General features: G+C 44.7%; 1 protein-coding gene across 1 annotated transcript; it reads right to left on the bottom strand.

The window, feature by feature from the left end:
- Positions 1 to 359: 359 nt before the first annotated feature.
- Positions 360 to 16,877, bottom strand: LOC146866104 (uncharacterized). Its single transcript, XM_085640795.1, has 3 exons — positions 16,825 to 16,877; positions 12,309 to 12,375; positions 360 to 2,423 (listed from the first exon to the last, which is right to left on the bottom strand). The coding sequence occupies exon 3, from the start codon at positions 2,309 to 2,311 to the stop codon at positions 1,403 to 1,405; it is 909 nt and encodes a 302-aa protein (XP_085496921.1). The 5' UTR covers positions 2,312 to 2,423; positions 12,309 to 12,375; positions 16,825 to 16,877; the 3' UTR covers positions 360 to 1,402.
- Between the last annotated feature and the right edge of the window lie 1,259 nt (positions 16,878 to 18,136).

Raw genomic sequence — 18,136 nt, 5'->3', positions numbered from 1 at the left:
AACGTAACCAAATATTGGCAACTTTTGGAATGTGGGGGTTTGTAATGAATCTGCTTTTCACAAAAAGGACACACCCAAACCCAACACTCCCAAAAGGCAAGGCAAGACCTGGCACTTCCTTAAGGCGAGGTAAGAAAACAAACCCAAATGTAGGTAAAGTAACACACACACAAGTTTATTAATGCAACATTTTATAAAGACAGGCCGAATGTATCAATCATGGCAGGCTCAAAGAAAACTGTTGATTAATGCAATATTCAAAAAGGTAAACTAAATACATCAGTAAATGCAGATTCTCAAATGTCAAATGAATGATTAAATGAACGATTGAAATAGAATGCAATATATATACAGATGGCAAAGAGTGGTTAGGAACACCTCACCGACTGATTCTGCAACATCCTTGCCAGCTCTTTAGCTGGGGAAGCCCTTTCAACAGCCCAGGAAGGAGTGTCAGTCAGGACTCAAGTTCCGTCACCATTCCACAGCAATACGTCTATTCTGTGGTGAACTTCCATCTGACTTACGAAAGCTTCCAGCTTAAATATCATTATTCAACGTGAGGCGGTGCTTCTAGAAAAACCCTGCCACTTTCTCATTGGAAAAAAATGAACTGGCTGGTACCAGTCTGCGTCAAGGCCAAGACAGTGGCTGGCCAAGCCTTTGTATTTTGACTCTGAAACAGAGCTGTACATTCCACAGATAATATCCAGTTCACTCTGGTCAGTGAGGTGCGAAAAACAAGTGAGGAGCAGAAAGACCTTGAATATGAATCGCAAGCACTGCTGTGTAGGCAGGAGCAAGGCAAAGTCAGAAAGCAAGATGACATGAGACCATGTCAAAGCCAATAGTCAAAGTCAGAAAACAAGATGACATGAAGCCATGGCAAAGCCAATAGTAAGAACTTATAATATAAATGTACTGTTCTACTCCGTGACAGCTCTCACTAAAATACAGCAAGATCATAAGACAGAAGAGAAGTAGGCATATGCAGGACCATCCTACATTAAGGCTAGAGTAAAATAACACACTAAAGTCAGTTAAAATGATGGTAGTCGGGGGTCATCATAGGGGGCCAAATCACAAGAGCGCCTCTTTTATTACATTCCACCCCATGACCCTCGACTATCACCATTTCAACACATATCAAAAACTGAACCCCTCAACTAAAAACATACCTACGAGTGAAAAAACTGCATTTCTTAAATACATGTTGAAGCAATAACTCATGTGCTGAACTAAAAGCACAAGAATACTACTGTCAAATCATAAAAGCATGTAGGAATAGCATAAAATGAAGTGAGTTATGTAAAACGGGGTCAATGGCCAATACATCTTTCCCTGACTTATAATGGTCCATCCCTTGACCAATGACTCCTATAACATATTGGTCTAAAATCAACTACTTGGGGACGAAGCATAGGCAAAAGATTAGGTACCCCCAGGCGTCTAACAGTAATAGTAATAGTAATTCTGCTAAAGCAACCGATGTATGATTAATATTTTTCACCATTAAACATGCCAATCTTCTAATAGTTCTAGAATTATAAATGGCTACGCCTGGAATTCCTACTAATGAAGCAGCTAAACTAATATATTCAGATTTGGATAACAAATGAACTTCAGAGTCACAATTTTCACTAAGCTGAACAGCTTCTCTCGTATTCCGAGCATGTGATGTAGGATCTAATGGAATCATCATCAGACCTAATCTAGTAAAGGCACATGGTCCTCCTGTGATATTCGCTGGAATATATGTATATGTCACATTCCCACATGAGAATAACCACCCTACAGGCAACTTGACATGCCTGAAATTACTGGGAGCAGATATTATATTCTTATACACCATGTGGTTTTGCACATTTGCACAAATGTTGTCATTTCGATATTGGCACAGAATTTCTTCCTGCCAGCTTGTAATATGTTCAGTTCCATCAAATCGCTTTTGAGCACATTTCCCAATAATAGTTGGATCGCAAGTTAAATTGTAGCAAACGTCGGCTTCAGTAATGTTAAATGTAATTACTTGTGTCATATTCTTCCAATCAGTATGAGTAGTTTCAGGGCAGGATCGGCAAAACTCATAAAAAGATAGATGGGACTTTACATCATGTTCCTCCACCACCCCGCTTGCATTTGTAACATTAAAGATTTGCAAAAGCACATCAACAGGGGTAGGTACAGCTACGAGGCATGTGGACACGATATCCAAAGTGCTCTTCATGTTGGACATGCAGAAGTATGATCTGTTGAAGACTGTCTGTGCGATGTAAGACCAGACATTGTCATGTTGAGTCACAATCTGCATGGCCGGCTGGTCACTTCGGGGTAAGGGGCTCCTCGTCCCCCCGGCCCCACATGCACACGCCCAAAAGGACTCCAACGAGCACAAGCAAAGCACAGACACGCCATACTGTGATCTAAAAGAACAGAAACAAAACAGGTATTACTCATTCTCGCAAGTAACAGCACATGTTCCCACTTTTACTGCCCTGGCTTCATGATCAATTGGACATTTTCCTTTCCTGTTGCAATGATTTCTTCCTGTTCGGGGGGTCTATTTGGAGACTCTACCCACACTTTGGCTCCTGGGTTCTTATCAGTAGAGCCAAACCCTCCTTCCCCACGTATGGGGAGGAGGGCTAGGGCAGTCCCCTTCTTAAATACCCCTCCGTACACTGGCATGATCACCATTTGAGCAACTCTGTCTCCAGATTTTATGATCAGATCTGCATCACCAATGTTAAGTAGGATTACTTTGATTTCACCTTGATAGTCTGCATTAATAACTCCTCCCAGCACTTGGATGCCCTTTAGAGACAATCCAGATCGAGGGGCAATCAAACCAAAGTGCTCTGGGAGTATCTGAATTCCCACTCCTGTCTCAATGAGTGTAATATCTCTTGGTTTCAGTCTGTACAGTTTCAACGCATGCAGGTCAAGACCTGCAGCCTCCGGTGTCGCCCAGTACGGAGCCAAAGCTCCAGGAGCTGTCTTCCAGTAAAGAATGGCTTTGGTAGCCACATGTGGCTGAATCTGCAAGCCTGGAGTTAATATTCACATTAAAGGAGTCTCTGCATTTGCCAAAGGTCTATTATTCAGAATGTGCAATGCTTCACTCAAATGATCTCTCCAATTCTTTAAAGAGCCATCAGACACCTTTCTCAATTGAACTCTCAACAATCCATTCATGCGCTCGATCAAACCCGCAGCCTGTGGGTAATATGGGATATAAAAGATCCACTCAATATTGTGTTGCACACAATATCGCTGCACCAATCTGCCTTTGAAATGAGACCCATTGTCACTTTGGATCTGTAATGGAATTCCATAATACAAAATCAGCAAGTCCAATATTTTCAATTTATTCACCTGAGTAGCACATTTACATGGAAACGTGATCAAATATCCAGAGTATGTATCCACAGCCGTGCACACATAATGACATCCTCGACTAGTTGGCAGGGGCCCAAAATAGTAAATTTGCCAAATCTGTGCCGGTAATTTTCCTCTTCCTAGCTGACCTCTCACTATCTGTGGTACTGATCTATGTCGGGCATGTTGAGAAACAGGACACTGCAAAATCACAGTTTTAATAAAAATCTAGGGGAATGTGTATCCCTCCATTCTCTGCCCACCTGCTAGTAATCTGTTCTCCAAAGTGTCCGCATTTCTGATGTACCCACTTCGCAATCCCAACAAGGTCAGAATCCTGCGTTGTCACCTCGGCCTCTGAAATCTTAGCATTTTCATCTGTGAGGGAATTAAACGAGGGGTCTAGTGAGTCGGTACATGGTAACTGTACTTTGTGTCAACAAGGTCCAGATCTCTTTCCACAATTCCTTGCCCCACACCTCCTTTGTATTTATCATCCAATTATGAGCATGTCACTTGGGAAGCCAAGTTGCTAACCCATTGGCAGTGGACCATGAATCAGTGTAAATATGACATGCTCCTGGCAATTCTTGTTTCAAAGCTTGATACACAGCCTATAGTTCTGTGAACTGACTACTCTTTCCTTCTCCATTAGTGGTCAAAATTTCTGGGTCACAGGATATTATGACACCACCTTCCAGTGCCTCTTAGCCCCTACATACCTGGCTGCACCATCAGTAAACCACACATACTGTTTGTCCTCCACAGACAATTCGCTAAATGGCTTACCCCACTTTACAGGAGACTCCTGTATTTCAGGTACATCATGCAACACCTCTGTCTCTTCCATTGGCGCCTGCGCCACCTGCTCATACAACACCGCGGTGCCTTTGGGACCTACTCGGGCCCTATCCTGTATATACCACTTCCACTTGATTATGCTGGCTTCCTGTGCATGACCAATTCTGTGAGCCTTGGAGGAACTCATCACCCACCACTGCATTATTGGAATTTCAGGTCTCAAAATCACATCATGCCCTATGGTCAATTGCTCAGTATCCATCAGAGCCCAATAGCATGCAAGCCACTGTTTTTCGAAAGGGGTGTACCTCTCTCCAGCGTCTGGCAATTTCTTTATCCAAAACCCTAAAGGTACTTCCGTTCTTCCCTGCTTCTGCCACAAACTCCAATTAGCATATGGTCCTTGTACTGTCACATTCAACTCAACATCCCCCTCCCGCACTGGCCACAAATCCAAAGCATGCTGAATAGCCTCTTTTGCCAATTCAAATGCAATCTGCTGTTGCTCTCCCCATTCAAATGCATTTTTCTTTCGGGTAACTTTGTACAAAGGGGCCAACATCTGACTCAAGTGAGAGATGTGCTGTCTCCAAAAACCAAACAAACCAATGAACCTCTGGGCTTCCTTTCTGTTTCGGGGCACTGCAAATTCTCTGATCTTTTGTTTCACTTGAGGCACCACCTCTCTGTGTCCCTGATGCCACTGAATACCCAAATACTTCACATTCTGAGAGGGTCCTTGTAATGTGGCGGGATTTATTACCCATCCCTTGCTCTGCAAATGTTCCACAATCCTGTCTAACTGAGTCTGCACTTGTTCTTGTGTATCTCGCTGTATCACGTCATCAATGTAATGACAAAGCTGTATTCCAGAAATAACTGACACCTCATCTAAATGCTCTGCCACCAGCCGGTGACAGATCGTGGGACTATGCAAGTACCCTTGTGGTACATTTTTAAATGTCATTTGTCTACCATCCCATGAGAAACTGAATTGACATTCAGGGGCAATTGGTATTGAAAAGAAAGCATTAGCAATGTCAACAGTCGCATACCAAGTCCCAGGGTGCTTCTGTATTTTCTCAATTAAAGTAACAGTGTCTGGGACAGCAGCACTCAAAGGAGGTGTATGCTTGTTCAATTCACGATAATCAACTGTCATACGCCAAGTATTGTCACTTTTGCGCACAGGCCACACGGGGTTATTCTAAGCGTGGTATTTGGGGTCACCATGCCTGCCTCTATCAAGTCCTGTATGGTTGCACTGATTTCCTCATGCCCACTTGGAATTCTATACTGTTTCAAATGAATTACCTTTGTAGCCTGGGGCACCTTCACTGGGGAAGTCTTCAAGTGACCCACCCTTACAGGGCCAACTTAAATATACTTCTTTGATCCAAATTGATAGTACCCATCCTCCAAATACAGTCATTCCCTTCAAAATATCAATTCCAATAATATATTCCAAGAGGGGCACAATCAATACAGTGTATTCTCTTTTTGGTATTCTGCCTATTTTCATTTGAACCTTTGTTTGCACTGCTGGTGTCTCTTTACCACCTAAGCCTATGATTGTGAAATACTGTCCTTTAAACTTTCTGGGATTTCCATATATCAAAGTGGCCTGCGCTCTGGTATCTACCAGGGCTCGGGCTTTCTGAACAGTACGATGTTTCCAATGAATTTCTATGTCAACATAAGGTCTATAGTCTTTGCGAGTCCATCTCTGTACCGGAGCTTGACCTATTTCCTAATCTGCCTTGTATCTGTCAACCTTTGCCCAAGACAAATCCGGGTACAATCATAGCCTTGAGGGAGGAATTACTCCTCCCTCCGGTTCTCAGTGAGCCATTCGCTTTCTAAGTCTCTCCCCTCCTTCCTGCTTGAGCGGGCAGGTCTCTCCCCCTCCTTCTCCTGTTCCCCGTCCTCACCCTCATCTGACTGTCTTTGCGTTTTATTTTGTTTATTCACTCTCCTGCTTCCTTCCTTGTTATCCAAACCTCTTTTCCGGTACATCTCCCACAGACTTTTAGTCTCTATTCCATCTATCTTTTCTTTCTCCACACCATCTTTTAACAAAGCCATAAACATATCCCTTCTAGACAGCCTGTTATTGTCTGTACGAGTCTCAGACCTGGAAGCTCTTTCAGTCTTTATCCATTTACCCACCTCTACTAACTCACGGACTGCCTCAACCACTTGTGCCAAAGTATTACCAGCCTGATTGATTAGCAAAGTCATCATCACTTGTTTATATGCAGGGGGAGCTGTATGAATTATTCTATTTCGCTCAGACGCATTCAACAGCCCATCCATCAACCTATGAGCATTGTCCAGAAAAATAGCAGTTTTCATCACCTCCTCCTTAAGCCTCTGTATAGCATCTCTAAATGTACATCAGGGTGTGTCATTCGTTGGCCAGTCTGACTCTGTCAGGTATTTATGACTACATCCAATCACGGCCAACTGCAACAAGCTGATTTGATTATTGTCACTGTAATTCCTAAACTGCTCATGCACTGTAGAATCAGAACAAGGGTGCCGATTCCGATCCTGGAGAAATTTTCCCCGTGCGAATCGTACTTCCATGTTTGTAATGTTTTTTTACCGGGTACGAGTCGGACGGAGAAAACCCTCCGACCGACGGTTCGTACCCGGTTTTTCCAGGATCGGAATCGGCACCTAAGTGTACAGAATTTCACTGCATCGCCATGATCTAACATCACACCAGCAGCGCCTAGGTCAAATAACCTAACCATCCACGTAAGCAGAGACTCTCCAGGTCTCTGTCGGAATCTGTCTGAAATATCAATAATCTGCTGAGTAAAATCCTCCATACAGTCCATTGAAACCCCCTGTGGGTAATTAGGACCACCTTCAATTTTTCGACGATATATGGGCTGCGCCTGAATCACTTTGCGTTCCATTAACTCACTCTGCTTGTCTTCCTGGCTATGCTCATCAACTTTATCACACTCTCCACAAGAGTCTGAAAACTCAGAGGAATCCCAAATATTTCCATCCCATGTTTCAGGGTCCCAGTCAATTCCAACCTTAGCAATAGCTAAACATACTTTTATCTTTTTAACCCTTCCTCTCCTTTTCTTATACTTGCATTGTGCAATACGAACTGCAGCCTTTTCTGCTACGGTCTGGTAGGTTTCCAGCTTATCTTGCAATAATTTATTCTGACAGGTTAACATGGTAGAGGTATTTGTGGCTTCAACAAACTATTTCTCTAATTTTTCACACTCACTTTGCAGCTGAACATATTTTTAATGCATGAGACGATAAGCATTTAGAAGGATCCAACCTCTTCTTCCTAATGTAGAGAGTTCCTCTCCCTTTTTCACAGGCACTTTTTGCAAACACGCAAGCACTTGCCCTGGCTCAAAGTCAGCTAAACACACACTCCAATTCTCACTCAAACCAGCACAATTAGCCCACTCATGAGCTAATGCACTATATGGGACTACCTCCCATCTAGGAATTTCAATTGGTATCTGCGAATCTGCTTTTGATTTCCAAGAAAACATATGTCTTCCCCTTTAAATATTCAACGTTCGAATCCTGTGAGAATGATGCCAAGATGTAATGAATCTGCTTTTCACAAAAAGGACACACCCTAACTCCAACACTCCCAAAAGGCAAGGCAAGACCCAGCACTTCCTTAAGGCGAGGTAAGAAAACAAACCCAAATGTAGGTAAAGTAACACATACACATTTATTAGCCACTTCCCCGCTCATGACGGAGCCGCTCCATCATGAGCCACGGTGGCCGTGTGCTCATGACGGAACGGTTCCGTCATGTCACGGCCGTTGGCGGCCGCTCCGCCTATGCGGCGCTGTTTCCCCGCCTGTGCGGGGGGACAACGCAAATGGGCGGAGTCATGACGGAACCGTTCCGTCATGAGCACAGCTCAACCGTGGCTCATGACGGAGCGGCTCCGTCATGAGCACAGCGCCACCGCGCTGCCCCCCCGCACCCCCCAGCGCTGCGGCGGAATTCCCGCCGCAGCGAAAGGGTTAATGCAACATTGTAAAAAGACAGGCCAAATATATCAATCATGGCAGACTCAAAGAAAACTGTTGATTAATGCAACGTTCAAAAAGGTAAAGTAAATATATCAGTAAATGCAGATTCTCAAATGTCAAATTAATGATTAAATGAACAATTGAAATAGAATGCAATATATATACAGATGGCAAAGAGTAGAAAATATATATACAAGAGACAGAGAGGGTGGTTAGGAACACCTCACCGACTGATTCTGCAACATCCTTGCCAACTCTTTAGCTGGGAAAGCCCTTTCAACAGCCCAGGAAGGAGTGTCAGTCAGGACTCATGTTCCGTCACCATTCCACAGCAATACGTCTATTTTGTGGTTAACTTCCACCTGACCTACGAAAGCTTCCAGCTTAAATATCATTATTCATGTGAGGTGAAGCTTCTAGAAAACTCTGCCCCTTTCTCATTGGAAAAAAACGAGCGGGCTGGTACCAGTCTGCGTCAAGGCCAAGACAGTGGCTGGCCAAGCCCCTGTATCTTGACTCTTGTACATTCCACAGATAATATCCAGTTCACTCTGGTCAGTGAGGTGCGAAAAACAAGTGAGGAGCAGAAAGACCTTTAATATGAATCGCAAACACTGTTGTGTAGGCAGGAGCAAGGCAAAGTAAGACATGAGGCCATCTCAAAGCCAATAGTCAAAGTCAGAAAACAAGATGACATGAAGCCATGTCAAAGCCAATAGTAAGAACTTATAATATAAATGCACTGTTCTACTCCTTGACAGCTCTCAATGAAAGACAGCAAGATCATAAAACAGAAGAGAAGCAGGCATATGCAGGACCGTTCTACATTAAGGCTAGAGTAAAATAACTCACTAAAGTCAGTTAAAATGATGGTAGTTGGGGGTCATCATAGGGTGCCAAATCACAAGAGCGCCTCTTTTATTACAGGGTTCCACTGTGCCCTCCTGTCAGTGTTTGCGAATGGGCGCCATTACAGCACCCTAGAGGAGGAACTGGCCCTGCGATAAGTCATAACAGGATAGACACTCTTCAGTACGCCATCTTCGAAGAGGGACCCAAGTGTTCATGCTCCCCGCCTTTACCCAATCTGTTAGTATTTTCCAATTTCCCCAGTGCAGTAGTTCCTCCAGAAATGTCAAGGTCATATCTGGAGAGTAAGGCAGTCGTATACGCGCCTGTCTCAGACTTCGAGTCCAACAGCGGCCCATCACTCGGAACTCAATGGGGTCGGCCCGTCCAGGGGAGGGAAGTTTGAGAAGCACCCTAATTAAACTGGGAAAATCAGGGACAGATGGTCCCATCCTCCCAGGGGTAAGGCTTCCGGTCATCCACTGAGTAAGCCATTGTAGTTGCACCGCCAAATAGTATATTTTGAAGTCAGGAACACCCTGACCGCCCACTTCCCTAGCCCACTGCACCGTGGACAATGCCCCTCATCTTCGACCCGTACCCCAAAGGAAGCCCATGATAAACATATCAATATTCTGGAATATGGCCTTAGGGACCCAGACTGGCAACACCACAAAGAAATACAGCAGGCGGGGGAGATCTATCATTTTTAGTAAAGCCACCCGGCCTGCATCCAAAAAAGAAAGTGTTTTCCAAAAATCAATGCTAGAGCGAAGCGCTCAAACGACCTGTCCTACATTCCCTTCCAGTAGGTCCATTGAATCATGGTAAATTTGTACCCTGAGATAGGGCAGGCATCTGGACACCCACTGGAGTGCATCCATGCCTTCAGGCGGGTCTCTAGCCAATTAGCATGTAGCCCAGAGAGAGAACCAAATCACTCTAGCAAATCCCGAGCCCCCGTAAGGGCCGCATCTGGTAGAAAGAGTAAAAGTTCATTGTGTTTAAAGCAATATCATGTAGTTGGATTCCTACTTTAATTACCTCATAGGCACTCCCAGTCCTGGCATGTCAAGCGAGCGACTCCATAGCTTAGGCAAAGAGCAGTGGTGAGAAAGGGCAGCCCTGCCTACTGCCACTTTCCACTGTATAACTCTCTGATGTAATGCGCCCCACCTTCACCCTGGCCAAGGGAGCAGACTACAGTAGTCTGGTTCAGTTGACGAAGACCTGCCCAAGCCGAAACGAGTCATCACATCATACAGGAAGCTCAACTCTAAGCTATTGAAAGCTTTTTCGATGTCCACCACAAAGATCACCGCCTGCATTATCTCATAGGAGTCTGCCTCCAGTAGCACGAGGAGCCTGCGGATATTGAGTGCTGTGTTTCGGTCTGGAATAAATCCCGCCTGATCTGCATGGATTAGAGTAGACATGCGGGGCAGAAGCTGAGTAGCCAGGATCCTGTTCAGTATTTTATAATCTGAGGAGAGTATAGACAATGGTCTATAGGCCTTTTTATCGCATGCCGATTTCCCTGGCTTCAATCAAAGCCTCCCTAGTCAATTGACTCACCTGTAGATCGCTGCAAACAGGGTCATATTCTTCGGGGTGAAGATGCTGCTGTGAAGGGGGGGACATGGAGAAAGGGATCCATGTTGAACTCTGCCTGGAAGAACAGGAGAGGGGTGAGTATGCGTCCCAAATCCTTCATTACCGCTGAAACAGGCGGTTAAACCGCGCAGACGGCTCGTCAGAAAGGCAACTCGTATTACGGATGGTAGTGGACCTCCTCAGTAGCACCTCGTGGAAGCTGCCTTTCCCCCGACCGCAAGCCCAGCGGTCTGCGGTGGGCTGGCAGTTCACAGACCGCCAAACTCGTAAAAAGGCCTTAAGTGTTTTTAATCATGCGCCGAAGGCCCATTTACTTCAAATGATTTTTTGGGCATTTGGGACACATTTATATGATTTAGGGGTCATATGTGACTCAGACAGTGAGTTTAGAACCCTCATTGATTTGAGGACATTCGTATCTTTTCATTTTACGCAGGTACTAATGCATTTGATCTTTTTGAATACATGTTTTATGCCTCCCCAAAATATAAGTGTAAGGATAAACCTAACCCACCCCTGCCCTCCCCCTCCCCCCTAAACAACCTCATCCATCCCACGGAGTCTACCTCAACACCAGTAACACGCCCTAATTTACCTTTTTACCTCCTGCAGCCCGATGAACTTCTCCGACGGCCCGTTTCTTGTGAAGAGAAGAAGGAAAGGGTTACATTGGGTAGAGGAGAGCCTCTGAAGGAAGGAGGGCCTATAGCTGTACGCAACCAATCAACAAAGGCCCGGACGAAGGGGAACTGACGCTTGAGACAGAATCGGAGAGAAAAGGGAGGCGGGACCCAGAAGACGAAAGAAGAGTGGGCGGAGTACGTACCCCAGTGCGCGCAAGACCAAAGGATGAGAACGCCAACCCTGCAGACGGGGAACGACGCCGAGATTCAGCAGCTGAGGAGCAGAGGTCAGCACAGGAAGACAACAAAGCTTCGGAAAGGTGGAGCGAAGAGTGGTGGTCGCCCTGGGAAGCCTGTTGTTCCCCGCCGTAAATCAGGAGAGTTTCGGCACTTCCCAGTACGTGGATAAAGAGAGAGGGGTGGCTTCTGGTGTACAGGAGGGTAGCGGAAAACGGAAAGAAGGTCAAGAATAGGGAGAAGAGGGGAAGGGTGTAGAAACGGCGGGAGACAAAGGAATACGAGGATCAAAAGAAAGTCTCTGTCGTAATGCGGAGGCCAAGCATAATTACTTGGAAAGAGGAACTGATGAATTTTGAGGGGAGAGAATAAAGGCCCTCTCAATAAAGTCTGGGGAGAGAATAAAGACCCTATCAATAAAGTCTGGGGAGAGAATAAAGACCCTATCAATAAAATCTGAGAAAGAGAGGACTGAGGGGAGGAGTAAGAGGGGCAAAAGGAAATGACCCAGGGAAGACTAAAAGATACATGGTTAGTACGAGAGAGTTGGGGGGAACAAAGTGCACATCCTTTTTTTTTCCTGTCTCCTTTTCTCTTTTCATTTCACGTTCAATACCCTTTCTAGATTTGTTTTTCTTTTTTGCTCTTTTAATTTGAATCACCGTTCAGAAGATTAATGGCCTGAAGCAAAAGGATTCTAGCTTTTACACACCTGGGTGTGGGGATGGTCCATGTCATTATGAAACCTATCAGACAGGCCATTTTACTTACCTTGCTCTCCTTGTCTTCTCTCTTAACAACCCGGGGACGACATACCACAGGAGACCGGAACTGGAACCTACAAGAAGAAAAAGGAAGAGAAGCTTAACAAAGAAAGAAGAAGCCCTGACAAACCAGAGCCAATAATCCACAGAACCGAGACCTTTTGCGTTGTTTATTCATTTCATTTTCTCACTGCCTTGTTCTCTCAAATAAACCCGGCAAAATTGAGAAACATATATGGCCTCCCAGATTTGTTTTCCGCCCATCCCTCACAAACCTGGTGTCAGAGGTGGGATCAGAAAGGATGGAGGCCATTGTGTTCAAAATGGCGGAAGGCCAAGAAAAACTGGATCCGATTATGGAAAGCTTTTTGGCCGTCGCAGAAGAAGACTGGGAAAAATTACATAGGACCCTAACAGAAAGACAAACTCACGACCCCACAATAGGAAGATTAGCAGATGTGCTGAGCCAACCGAGGCCACAAGCAGCAGCACTACCTTCGGTAGTAATGCACAAATATATTTGCCGGGGAAGACCCAGACTTCTTTGCAAATTTTGAACGGATGGCAAGATCAGCGACTTGGCCTGTGGACAAATTGGGGCAATTCCTCGAACCACTACTTTCCGGTGACCTTTAGGCTGCCTACCAAGCAGCCAATCCCCTTGGTCTTACGCCTTATGAAGAAGTTAAGAAAAGCATCCTTGACAGAATGGGATTAGATGATGAAACGTATCGGATCCGGCTGCGGCAGATAAAAGAAGGGGCCCAAGAAACAGCAAGAGCCCTATTCTTTCGAGTGAAGGACCTAGCTGACCGTTAGTTGAAACCCTCAACATCAACCAAAGAAGAAATAGTAGAGAAGATATACTTGGAATAGTATCTTTCTTCACTACACCCTCCCATACAGCGATGGGTCTGACAACATTCACAAGTAACCTTAGAAAGAGCTGTGGAAATAGCTAGTGCATATTACCGGGCACAGGAAATACAAAAGAGCAGGGTAGAGTCAAACTGGAAACCTTCGGGGGGGGGGGGGCTCAACCAGGAGCCAAAAGGGCTTAACCACAAAGAAGCCAGAATCTGTTACTTTGATGCCGGGTCCCATGGCCCCTATTACCCATTCACCTGCCCCTCCTGGTCCACAATGTTTTCATTGTGGATTATTTGGACATATTGCACGCATTTGTCCGCAAAAGGAGGAACCAATGGATGTGGGCATAACAAATGTGTCATATGGCACACAAGAAGGTTCAAGTCCTCGTTACCATCATCAGGTTACAGTTAATGGAGAACCCAGGGAGGCTTTAGTAGACACCGGATGTATACAGAGGGTCATGAGACCCCAGGGGGTCCCTGGGGGAGTACGAACTATGGAAGATATGGTAAACATCCAATGTGTACATGGGGACAAAAGAGATATCCCACTATTGAAGAACAAATTCAACATAAAGCTACAATAAAACCGGTACCCGTGAGGGTGGGACTAATACCAAAGTTGCCGGAGCCCTTTGTTTTGCTAAGAGACTATCCACGTATGGACAGTCTGTTGCGGAAATCCTGGAAGGAAGGGGAGGAATGGAGGAAGACAGCCCCTTTTTCTCAAGTGCAGGATGATTAATGGCCAGTAAACAAACCCCAAAAAAGTTGCACACAGAAGGAAGCAGAGAAGAAAGAGTGGAATCATGTGGCCCTAGTACGTTCAGATAAAGAAAGTATATGGGAAACCGATCAAGGGTTTCGGAGTGCTCAGAGAGAAGACCCATCTCTAAGAGAAGCTTGGAATAGAGCCTCTCCCATAGAAAACCCTGACCAAGTATGTCCCTAATTCTTTAATAACAAGAGTTTACTGTACCGAAAAGGGGGGAGGGACATCAACCCACAACTCTTAGCACCTAGCTCATATAGAGAAAAGGTGTTATTTCTGGTTCATAGCCATTTGCTGGGGGGTCATTTTGGGGGTGAAAAGACAGAAAAGGCTATATTAGAGAAGTTCTATTGGCCAGGTATTTATGAACAAATACGTAGGTACTGCAGAGACTGCCCAATTTGTCAAAACAAATAGCCGGAGTCTACCTTCTAGAGTCCCATTGAAACCTCTTCCTATAATAGAAGAACCCTTCTCAAGGGTTGGCATGGAGATAATCGGTCCTCTTCTACCTTCCCGCAGCAGATGTCGGTATGTCCTTGTCCTGGTGGATTATGCCACCCGATTCCCTGAGGCGGTAGCCTTAAGACAACCTAACGCTATTCAAATAGCTAAGGCCATGATTAACATTTTCTCTTGAGTAGGTTTCCCGCGAGAGATTGTAACTGATCAGTGTACGCCATTTGTTTCCAAACTATTAAAGCAGGTCTGACAACAGTTAAATATCAAACAGATAAGGACATCCGCCTATCACCCGCAGACAAACGGGCTAGTGGAAAGATATATCGCCATGTTAAAAACAACACTAAAAAGGTATTAGATCTGGAATCTTGTAAATGGGAGGATATGCTGCCCCTTGCCCTTTTTGCCCTTCAATGTAAACAGCAGAAAAGTACTGGATACTCCCATTTTTAATTATTATATGGGATAAAACCCCGTACTTTGTTAGATATGCTTAAAGAGGAGTGGGAAGAGGAAAAAGAAATAGGAAAGCCCTTACCTGAGTATATCTATACCCTGAAGAATCAGTAAGACCAGATTCGTGAAATTGTAAAATCATATTTAGAACAAGCCCAGGCAGCCCAAAAGATCCAATATGATAAAAAGGTCAAAGAAATGACCCTGGCCGTAGGGGATTTGGTCTTGCTTATGGTGAATATCTTCGATCATAAGCTGTTGGGACAATGGCAGGGTCCTTTTAGGGTGTTAGAACAGGTGACCCCGGCTACATACCGACTAGAGATGAACCCAGAAAGGAAAACAAATACTCAGATCTTCCACATGAATCTGTTAAAGATGTGGGAAGGAGCCAAACCTACTTTCTTAAGTGTTAATGAGGACCCCTCACCACTGTATAAACAGAGCATAGACCCATAATTACCAGACCACCAGAAAAACGAAGTAGACTCTTGTTTACGACCCTTTCAATCTATATTCTTTCAAATCCTAGGGAGAACATCAATTATAGAACAGACTCTTCCGGGGTAAAAGGTCAAATTACGTCCCTATAGAATACCTGAATCTCGACAGGTTGCTGTTGAATTCGAAATTCAACAAATGCTTAGAATGGGGATTATAGAACCCTCTACCAGTGAAAGAATTCCCCAAGAGTCATCGTTCCGAAACCCGATGGGTCTATCAGATTTTGCATCGATTTTCGTAAAGTCAACAAAATATCACAATTCGAGTCATACCCACTCCCTTGAGTAGATGAAATGATAGAAAGATTAGGCGAAGCACAATATATCAGTACTCTTGACTTATGCAAAGGCTATTGGCAGGTGCCGCTAAGAAAGCAAGACAAGGAGAAAACAGCCTTCGCCACACCAGGGATTATATCATTTCACTGTATTACCCTTTGGTGTACATGGGGTCCCAGCGACATTCCAAAGACTTATGAATACAATATTAAGACCATGTAGTGCGTTTGCAGCCACTTATATAGATGACATTATTATATATAGTTAGTCTTGGGAACAACACTTGATACACCTAACTAAAGTTATTTGAGCTCTGCAGGAAGGGGGACTAACCATTAACCCAACCAAAAGCCACATAGCTGCAAAGTCAGTATAATACTCATGGTACCTTCTATGGGAGGGTTGTATAAGAGCTCAGAAGTAGAAGGTCGCAGCCATAGTAAATCTGTCCTTTCCCAAAACAAAGAAGGACCTGAGAGCCATCCTGGGCATCTGAGGTTAATATAGACATTTTATACTAGACTCTTCACAAATGGCAGCCCCCCCTAACGGATTTGTTAAAGAAAGACAGAAAAACCAAAAAAGAACTTAAGAATCCATCTCCCACTGTCCTGAACGCCTTCCATCAACTGAAACACACCCTCACATCCGAACCTGTCCTTCTCAGCCCTAATTACATGAAACCATTTATTTTACAAACAGACGCATCAGAGCAAGATTTAGGGGCGGTCCTCTCACAAGTAGATATACAGTGTAAAGAAAGGCTTGTACTTGATATCAGCCGCAAATTATTTCCAAGGGAAAGACATTACACTGTGATATAGAAGGAAGCCCTAGCCATTAAATGGGCTATTGAGTCTCTACGATATTATCTTGAAGGCAGGGAGTTCATTTTGTATACTGATCATGCCGCATGGCTATCCCGTAACAAGGGACATAACAACCGAGTATTAATATGGTTTTTAGCATTACAGCCTTTCAGATTCAGCACATATCCTAGAAAAGGGAAAGATCAGCTGAATGCTGATTATCTATCCCGATACCCCATGGAAAACCCTCTTTCAAGCAAGATAGTTAAGGTGGGGGAATGTAAGAAAAACCTACCCCGCCCCCTCCCCCTAAACAACCTCATCCATCCCACGGAGTCTACCTCAACACCGGTAACAAGCCCTAACTTACCTTTTCACCTCCTGCGGCCCGATGAACTACTCCGACAGACTGTTTCCTGTGAAGAGAAGAAGGAAAGGGTTAAGTTGGGTAGCGGAGAACCGCTGAAGGAAGTAGGGTGTATAGCTGTATGCAACCAATCAACAAAGGGCCTGGACGAAGGGAAACTGATGCTCGAGACCAAGGCGGAGAGAAAAGGGAGGCGAGACCCAAAAGACGAAAGAAGAGTGGGCGGAGTACGGACCCCAGTGCGCTGAAGAACGAAGGGCGAGAACGCCAACCCTGAAGAAGGGGAACAACACCGAGATTCAGCAGCCGAAGAGCAGAGGTCAGCACAGGAAGACGACGAAGCTCCAGAAAGGTGGAGCGAAGATTGGTGGTCACCCTGGGAAGCCTGCAGTTCCCCGCCGTAACTCAGGAGACTTACGGCATTTCCCGGTATGTGGATAAGGAGAGAGGGGTGGCTTCAGGCGTGTACAGGGGAGGGTACCGGAAACAGAAAGAAGGTCAAGAAGAGAAATCCAGCATAGGGAGAAGAGGAAGGATGTAGAAACGACGGAGACAAAGGAATACAAGGATCAAAAGAAAGTCTCTGTCGTAATGCAGAGGCCAAGCATAATTACTTGGAATGAGAAACTGACGAATTTTGTGGGAAGAGAATAAAGGTCCTATCAACAAAGTCTGGGGACATAATAGAGACCGTATCAATAAAGTCTGGGGAGAGAATAAAGACCCTATCAGTAAAATCTGAGAAAGAGAGGACTGAGGGGAGGAGTAAGAGGGGCAAAAGGAAATGACTCATGGAAGATTAACAGATACAAAGATAGTTTGAGAGAGTTGGGGGAACAAAGTGCACAGCCTTTTCTTTCCTTTCTCCTTTTCTCCTTTCATTTCACGTTCCACCCTCTTTTTAGATTTGTCATTCTTTTTTGCTCTTTTAATTTGAATCACACTTCAGATTAATGGCCTGAAGCAGAAGGATTCTAGCTTTTACACACCTGGATGTGGGGATGGTCCATGTCATTATGAAACCTATCAGACAGGCCATTTTACTCACCTTGCTCTCCTTGTCTTCTCTCTTAACAACCCAGGGATGACATGCCACGGGAGGCCGGAACTGGAACCTACGAGAAGAAAAAAGAAAAGAAGCTTAACAAAGAAAGAAGAAGCCCTGACAAACTAGAACCAAAAATCCACAGAACCGAGAACTTTTGCTTTGTTTATTCATTTAATTTTCTCACTGCCTTGTTCTCTCAAATAAAAACGCAAACATTGAGAAACATATACGCCTCCCGGATTTGTTTTCCGCCCATCCCTCACAATA

Source organism: Triturus cristatus, chromosome 2_1 (genome assembly GCF_964204655.1).
Source record: "Triturus cristatus chromosome 2_1, aTriCri1.1, whole genome shotgun sequence".
Lineage (NCBI taxonomy): Eukaryota > Metazoa > Chordata > Amphibia > Caudata > Salamandridae > Triturus > Triturus cristatus.
Note: the sequence above shows the minus strand (reverse complement) of the source record. Positions and strands in the feature narration are given on the sequence as shown.

What these genes read in the sequence shown, in the direction of transcription:
- LOC146866104 (XM_085640795.1), bottom strand. Translation starts at nt 2,311, where the DNA reads ATGCAGATTGTGACTCAACATGACAATGTCTGGTCTTACATCGCACAG.